The sequence below is a fragment of the Mchenga conophoros genome, linkage group LG11 (assembly GCF_057382185.1).
Source record: "Mchenga conophoros isolate Kocher_MC1m ecotype Shallow Benthic linkage group LG11, M_conophoros_male_GT1.1, whole genome shotgun sequence".
Lineage (NCBI taxonomy): Eukaryota > Metazoa > Chordata > Actinopteri > Cichliformes > Cichlidae > Mchenga > Mchenga conophoros.
In genome coordinates, this window is record NC_140536.1 from 26,179,064 (window position 1) to 26,187,807 (window position 8,744).

Consider the following 8,744-nt stretch of genomic DNA (forward strand, 5'->3'; position numbering starts at 1 on the left):
CAAACACTGAAGAACATTTATGAAAACTCACACAAAAAGACATTAACATAATTTTTAACTAAGAACAGACAGTAAAAATAGAGTTAGGGTGACATCACCTCAGATCACGAGTATCCAGTTTGCTGCTGTATAGGTCTGGGGAAGGAGTTAAGAGATTTTGTGCTCCTTAATTGTGAGGGTATAGTGTTCCAGGTATAATACTCAATAGGACCAAATGCACAAAAGCACTGCTTCTGAAAAAGGACTGTCTAGAAAATTCTCTAGTAGATTTATTTTGAATTTGTTCAATCAGTTCATTAAGACGGGGGAGAAACTGGGACTGTTGAAGGCCACAAATAAAACATCTGCAAATGTAATTTTTCCACTTTAAGGGTAAATAAAAGTGTTTGTGTTTTATTTTTAAGCTGCGACACCATGAGTGCAATAGGATGAAGACATGAACGTGCCAACATGAATAAGTGCTTTAAGAATAGTATTAAAACAATGACAGACAGATGTAATAATGGAATTAATTAAGAAGCTTAATGATGTTTGCATTGAATGCTATTTTAGCCTCCTAGGACCTGCCGTCCACATATGTGGACATCACATTTTGGGTTGTCTAGACCAAAATACTAAATTTTTCTCTACAAGGGCCTGATATCCGCTTACGAGGACGTTATACTGCCACTGTTCTGTCGAAACTTAAAACCAGTGTCCTCATATGTGGATCTCATTTTTCTCAGAAACAAAAATCCGGTAAAAAAAAATCAAATTCTTTGTTTTTACATTCATCAGGTCCCAATCAGCCCAAATAGCAAAGAGAAATTACAAATGCATGCCATGAAAGAGTTTGGGTCTCAGGAGGTTAGGAAATTTAAAACATTAAGTATACGTCAAGTAAAAATATAAATTTGAAACTGACATGTTAATTAAACTCTTCAAATTCTACTTGACAAATGCTGAAGTTATTCTGTAATTTTACAAAATGAAGTCATTAATACAAAGAGTAGCCCTGCATAATCTACAAAATCTGATGTATTTATTTATGTATTTAATTAATAAAAGTAGATGAGTAGGGAATTGTACGTTAAAAAGCGTATCTATCTGAGCTCTGTGCTCTCACAGAGATTTGTATTGAGGGAACAGGAGAAATTTGATGTGTAACTGCAAAGCAGACAGGCTTTGGAGGGGGGCGTAGTGGGGATCAATAACTCATCACAAGTTGTGAATCAGCCCAGTCCAACAACCATTTGTCATGAACGCAAATGTCCGCCCATTTAATCAAGGCTACGACGTGAGGACTCTCACCGGCAGGCAATTTGTTAGTCAGTTTGCTCAGAAATGGTTTGGCTAATTAATGAAATGACTGAGGAAAGCAAGGACAGCCAGGAAAAGGTTAGGGAGCTGTTTGTGTTTACGTGGAGGGTATTTGTCATTTTGTGACTAGGTCCTGATTGGATAGGGTTGCAACACTTACAATTGGGCGTACTGTAAAGATAAAGAATAATACTGACTAATAAAAAAGTAAATCAAGATTTCTTTTGTTTTAAAAATCCTGCAGTCAACAACACCCCAGGGACTGTGTGCTCTAATGATATCTCAGCCCTCCAGAAACCTGGGAGTGTTATAGGTGGTGGCGAATGTTTCTCTTTGACAGCCACACAATTAGTTTAATGAACTATGTCAGGCAAGTGCAGCGGATAGACTCCCATATGCAATCCATTCACTGTCAGCTATGATCTGTACCTGCCCTAAAGTTTTTTTTATCCATCTATAAGACAGTTATTAAATTACTTTATTTATTAAGACAGTGTTATCACATTGAGCTAAATCATTTAATACATTAATGTATGAGCAGAGAAATAATTTTCATCAAGCTTTTACAAGTGATTTAGCATTTTAGTCAAAACATTCCCATCACAGTTTACCAAATACTGTCAATCAAACAAGCTAATGTTATATATGGTGATTAATTGACAAAAACAAACAAAAGACTGTATGTGATCTTGTCAAACAGATAAATATAATTTATTTAAATGAAAAAAGTCACTTTATAAATTAATCTATAGTTATAGAGTCAGATTTAAAAAATAACAGTCATTATTTAACTCTTTAACATATAAAAGAAAATGTTTCTACAATTACACAATACAAAACCAGCATAGCTCTGCCCATTGTATACAGCTTTAGTTACAAAAAAAGGGGTTAGGTTAGCTCTGGGCTTTAGATCTGCATACTCGATATTAAAGAGACTAAATACAAGATCTTTAGGTCAAAGTATAGGAAAAAACACACTCAGGTAAATTTAATTAGAAATTATATAATGTGTCTGGGCAGACATGTGTTCTGACAAAGACAAATAAACAGCGCAGCACTCAGACTCTCTCAGTCTGCTTCTCCCTGCTCCATGTTAAATATGAGTAACATCTGCACCCAAACGCCTGGTTTCACTGTTCATACTCATCTGACAACTCAACTCAACTTTCTACACTGCTGTACATCTGATACGAGCAGGCCACCTGATGCCCCTTTAATAAAACTTTCTTGCCACTTTGGCACTCATTTCTATCCACTCAACTTATATACCTGTCCATCTCCTTGTATGAGGGAGCCTGGTCTTCACATGCCTCTATGGCCCTCTCCCCCCAATCCCCTATTTTGGCATGTCTGTGCCAGGTATTTGTTCAAATTCCTCACACCCCGTGGGGATAGGTATGTCCCCCCCTTCCCCCTTTCGTCTTTACTGCCTGTCTCTGTCTATCTTATGTATGTCCTCACATGTATGAAGCAGCCAACATGGAGTCCCCTCCACCAGCACGAGCCACACAGCATACACATTTTACTGGGCAGCCTCAACTAAATCACTACCAAGCTGCTTAACCTCTTGAAGCTGGCAAACCACAGCTGTAGGCTCGACAACTGCCAAGCCAAAAACAACTCAGTGGATAACATGCAACTATAAGTTCTGAAAGACCCGTTTATTCAGTGAGTCTGCACCAGTTCAACTTTGCTCTGACATGGAAAAATGTTGATATGGGCAAGTATAGTGGGTAATTAATTTCCTCTATAATTTAAACACCAAATCATCATAAAAATCCCTCGTGGGGGTGTGAGACGTTGGAACACGAGCTGTATGGTATTGACTTTGGGTGTAAGTTGAAGTGCATTAGTTATTGCAGTGTGTCACAAAATGACAACAAATACCACTGCTGTGTCAGTCTGTCTCGCTGCAATTCCCACAGAGAATTTTAACTCAATTTTAAGGGTCTTTTTTATATATATGATTACATTTTCCACGTATGAAGCAGAAGTCAAGATTTATTCACAAAGCGAGCCACGTTGAAGACCATTTGGCCTATAAAATAGTGCAGGTCGTGTTAGGTGCTTGTTGAGTCCATTTTTTGTGTGTATGTCTGGACAGGAAAGCATTTTGATTTGAGTGCCCCTGACATTACTTTCTTTATCGAGGGTTTATAAAACAAATACAGAAAAGACGTAGGCCAATGAAGTAATAACAGGAATAACATTTACACTAGCATCCGTTTTACAGTTTTGCTTTTTCCCTACATTTTTTTTGCCTTTTTATATAAATGTCCTTACTAAAGTGTTTTCCTGAACATAAAGAAACCTGCTTCTTTATGATATTAAATATTCAGGTTTCATGGCTCTTTAGTGGTAGGTTAGGTTTTTAAATTTTATGCAGCAGCTGTTATAACTGTGAATTACAGACCATGTGATTATTTCCCAAAATATGATGTTAGGACACCATTTATGGTCAGACTCTTAACTCTCATGGAAAGACCTTTCAGTGAGTTCACAGTGAGATTTATGCTTGGTTCAAAGGTATTGAAACTATTAGAGAGTCATGAAATTTACGGTAACCCCCCCCAAAACCCAGCTATAAAATATAGACACTAATAATACCTTTGTTTTAAATTCTTACATCCTTACTCAGCACTGCTGAGTGGAGGCACACTCAGGATACAGGATACCGTCAGTCATAATTCAGAGCTTTTGAAAGCATTACTATTTACTGTTAACTACTGAGTGATTAAAATAAATCACTGCTCTATTTTTTTTATTGTTATGCTTCTAATGAGGGAAAAATTAAACTTCTAATTCAGTCTGCGGGGCCTCCCTGGACCAGGACAATTCTGTATTAATATTCAGTATGTAGGGTAACCCCCTCCCTTCACTTAGCGTCCCATCCCACCCCTTTTTTCCACTCACACACACTCAGTTGGGTCAGACACATCAGTGGCTGAGCTGTGGACAGACAGCGAGACAGGCAGCGGAGATCAGCTCACAGGCTTTGGATGAAGATTATCACCACATAACTGCATTTAATCAGCCGAAAACCTCAATTTATGGCTGAAGAGGTCAGAGGGGATTTCAAGACAACACATGAGAAGAGGGAGCTTTCAAAATGGGAACTGAGTTTTTTCACCAAGTAAAGGAATATTATTTTACAGTGTCTGGGACTAAACTGATCTAAAGTAAGTTTCTAAAAGAAATCTCAGTAATTATTCTGATTAATACTATACTGATGGCAGCTTCTCTGCTTTCAAAAGCATTTCAGAAACCAAAAAGTTTTTGCTTTAGAGAAATGACATACAGTAGCCTTATTTATTTATTTTTAAAAAAGAGTTACTACATGATGTTTTCCCCAAATTCGGGGCTCCTCAAAGTTTTCTTTGAGGCCTTGATTAAATATTTTAAGTGCCATAAATTAAATGCTGACAGTGCAGTCTTTAAACACACTGAAACCACATTGTTTGAATTATTTTGTTTGTGGGTAAATTTGTGGGTAAATTGAGAATTAAAGCATTTAAAATTTTGGAAAATTTCCTGATCTGTGAGGCCCTGTCATTAATATCGCTGTTATTTAAAGGGAGCAAGTAACCTGTGGAGCCACGCAGCACCGCAGGGGTTCAGCCGCTCCTCCAGAGTTCAACAGTAGCTCTTAACCCCGGTGCCGCCCGGGTCACCGCGAATCACGCAGCCCGTTTCTGTCAGGCTCCCCACGTCTGCTTTGATGTCACTGCTGATTACGTTGCTCCAGAAAATCGCCAGTCAAACCAGCTCATAGTTTTGAATTGTCTGATAATGTATTTCTGTCCTTGAAAATAAAACTAGTACGTATTCCATATTCATAACACACAATTTAAAGAAAAGATGCAATCATTTAGAGCTGAGTCTGCTGATTTAAGCCGTCTCTAAATTATTGACCAACTGCTGACCTTGACAAAGAACGAGAGGTTTCAGTCTAGATTCATTGTCTTCATTTGGAGACCTCCTGCTCTGAAAATCCAATTATTTTACTAAAACCACAACAGTATCACTCAGCTTAGGGCGATTGTGGCTCAAGAGTTGGCAGTTCGCCTTGTAATCAGAAGGTTGCCGGTTCAAGCCCCGGCTCGGACACTCTCGGTCATTGTGTCCTTGGGCAAGACACTTCACCTACTGTTGATGGCCAGAGGGGAATTGTAAAACTGCATTTTCATTACTGGAAATAACCGTATTTTTATGAGTAAGTTATTTTCTGTTATTTTACGGTATTATTTTGGCGCCCCAGCTGCTGGAATATTACTGTTTTTTTTAAGATGTTTTTTCTAACAGTGTATAAAACTATAAAATCAGTGCCAACCAGAGAGGGTTCTGCTTTAGCTGACACTTTCATTTCTGCATGTTTATATGACTTTATTTATTGGTTGTTATGATTTAAATATGCATAAATCAAACTGAGGCACCCTCAAAAATCCAAATACAAGCTATGTTTTTCTTAACACACATAGAGAAAATAAAATCTCCTAAAACCAGAGAGTGACCAGAGAGTAAAAATAAGAGGATATATATATAATATACTGAAAAATCTAACAGATACTGTTTTGCTCTCCTCTCCACCTGTTTCTTTTTCCCTGACCCCATCCATTCCCCTTCTGCCTCTGCTAGAACTGCGTTTTTACTCAGCTGATATTTCACTGACTTTATTCCTTCTAAAGCTTTTTTCTCCTTTTTAAAAAACAAAACAAAACAAAAAACATCACACTATGGACCTTTCAGGCTCTTTGCCACCACCCTCTACCTACACCTCCCCTTTTATCTCCAATTTCTCTGTGCCTTCCTCCTCTCCTTCCATCTCTCCATCACCCAGTTTGGCATCCACAGTTCTCTTCTGCTCCTTCCTCTCTCTCCTCTCCTTGCTGGGCATCACAGGAAACCTCTACACTTTGGTCCTCCTTCTGAGGCGCAGGAGAAGAAGCAGGAGAAGATGTGGAGCATTACCAGCCTGCTGCCTGACAAGACTCCTTTTACCATCATGCCTTGCCAACTCCAGCTCTCCTACCTCCTCTACCTCCTCTACCTCCTCCTCCTCTCTTCACCTCCAGGTGCTGAGTCTTGCTCTAGCTGACCTGTTGTACCTTTTCACTGCACCTTTCATCGTGTATGACAGCCTGGCATCTGGCTGGGCCTTTGGCGAGCTTGGATGCCGCCTCCTGCTGAGCCTGGATCTCCTCACCATGCACGCCTCCATCTTTACTCTCACCGCCATGAGTTTGGACCGTTACAGGGCTGTTGCTGACCCACTACACACTTCATCCTCCAACTCCTCCAAGTTGCTGCGTGTAGGCCTCGCCTGGGGGCTAGCGGTGGCTCTCAGCCTGCCCATGATGATCACACTGCACCTGGAAGATGGGGATGACCAGGAGGGCCAGCTGTGCGTCCCAGCATGGGATGAGGAGAGCTCCAAAGCCTATCTGAGTGTGCTTTTCTGCACTAGCATTCTCGGTCCCGGGCTGGCCATTGGAGCACTTTATGCAACACTGGGTCGCCTTTACTGGGTGTCACAGACACGACCAGCCTGGGCCACTGACAACAACAATGCTTGTCCTCCTCGTGCTCCCAAACCCAAAGTCCTGCTCCTCATCCTGGGGATTGTCCTGGCCTTTTGGGCCTGCTTTCTTCCCTTCTGGATCTGGCAGCTGCTGCCTCTCTACAAGCCTGACATGCTGCGGACAGTCCCAGTGGGCACACAGGTGACAGTGAATCGTATCCTCACAGGTCTGACTTACGGAAACTCTTGTGTGAATCCATTCTTTTACACACTGTTGACTGGAAAACGAAAAAGCAACCGACAGCTGCTGACATCAGCAAATCAGCTGTGCCGCAAAAGCAGCTCTCTGGAGTAGTGTCACTATAATAATAGACCATAATGTGAGTGTGTGCATGTATATGTGCACATACAAGTACTGTATATGGATGCTTTATAATAGACACCAAAGATCATTCACTTCATCTTAGCCTGCAACCCAGGGAAGTAGAAAAACATTACCCAAATGATAGCACTTTGCAAAAATGCTTTGTAAAAAGGACAATGTTTCCTATTAGGAGATTAACTTTCTTTCTTTGAGTCTTTGAGTCTTTAAGATGTGTCACCTAAAGTTGTAACTGCAAAATATTCCACTGTCACTTTGATAATGAATTATTATTATTATTATCATAATTTAATTTGGTTTTTAAAATGTTCTTTTAACTTTGGGAAATGTATGCAGTGTCACTAATGATACTACAGCAACATGTGTACACGCGTCATCTTGTTTAACCCCAGAACAAAACCGTCAGCTTTATTTAGTAAACAGAGTGCAGTAATCATTAGGAGCCTGGGTTTATACCACATGCTGCATATGCACAAGCATTTCCAGTAAAGCCCTGAAGCTCTTCTCCTTATTTTCAGAACAATCAAAGGAAACGCTTGTTTTTTAACAATAGGTTGTGTCTGCGCGGGACCTCGCTGGGACATTTTTCTGAGTTATTGTTTGTGGACATAATGAATTATGTTTTTTCCCCCCAATCTCTGACATTTCTTCTTTTTTTTTTTGAGAATTTGTTTTTAAAATTATATCTTGACCTGCATGTTGGGTTTGAAAATGTGTTGGCTTATTATGAACCATGTGATGCTTTGCATGCTCTCTACTGGTGTTGACTATAACTGATGTTTATATAGGTTATAATATATAGTCTTGAATAAAGAGTACGCTTTCTTTAATTCACTGTGTCACTGGATCTTTTTACTAATGGTAATCAACACCACCAGAAATCTAAAAATATAAAAAACAACAACAAATGTCAAGACAACAGGAAAGTTCAGGTATAAAATATGTGGATCGCTAAGGAAAAGGCACAATACGGTCAAGAAGTCCTTGAGTTCCACTCGTACTTTTGTTTGTGTCTGTGTCAGCATGACAGCCAGTCCTGAAGGTCTTTCTCGTTTGCAAAGGTCTGTCTCTGTCTGTCTGACTCAAAGGCTGCTCTGTACTGTGTCGCAGACCCTGCTGCTCTTTGACGCACATGAGCAAATATTGCCGTTTGACAGACAGGAGTAACGTTGGGGAAGGGATAACAGGACAAAAGGGGCAGAGTGTAACTGGTCAGAAACACAGAGCTTTCTGGTTAGGTGTGAACTTTGAGGTCAAGGGGTTTAAGTTACTATGTGATTATATGGTCCCTGATTCAAGTCTGGCTTGAGGCTATTGACACATGCCATCTCCAATCTTTCTCCACTTATTTTCTGCCTGTGCAGTGGGTTCAGAAAACACCGGGAGGCTCGAGGAAGCCAAAACACAGACACGAGCCACAAGATCAGATATCAGGGTAGATTTGAGTGTTTTGAAAACGAATCAATCAAAGCTCACAGAAACTCAGAACAGCACTGGCTCAGCGTAACTGATACAACAAGTTCAAAAATAAAACGTGCCATAAAA

General features: G+C 39.9%; 1 protein-coding gene across 1 annotated transcript; it reads left to right on the plus strand.

Moving 5' to 3' along the window:
• The first annotated feature begins 4,249 nt into the window (after nt 1–4,249).
• On the plus strand, nt 4,250–8,013 carry uts2r3 (urotensin-2 receptor 3). The gene is made up of 2 exons (XM_085291959.1): nt 4,250–4,478; nt 5,935–8,013. Exon 2 carries the CDS (start codon nt 6,033–6,035, stop codon nt 7,170–7,172), a length of 1,140 nt encoding a protein of 379 aa, XP_085148085.1. The 5' UTR covers nt 4,250–4,478; nt 5,935–6,032; the 3' UTR covers nt 7,173–8,013.
• Nucleotides 8,014–8,744: the final 731 nt, after the last annotated feature.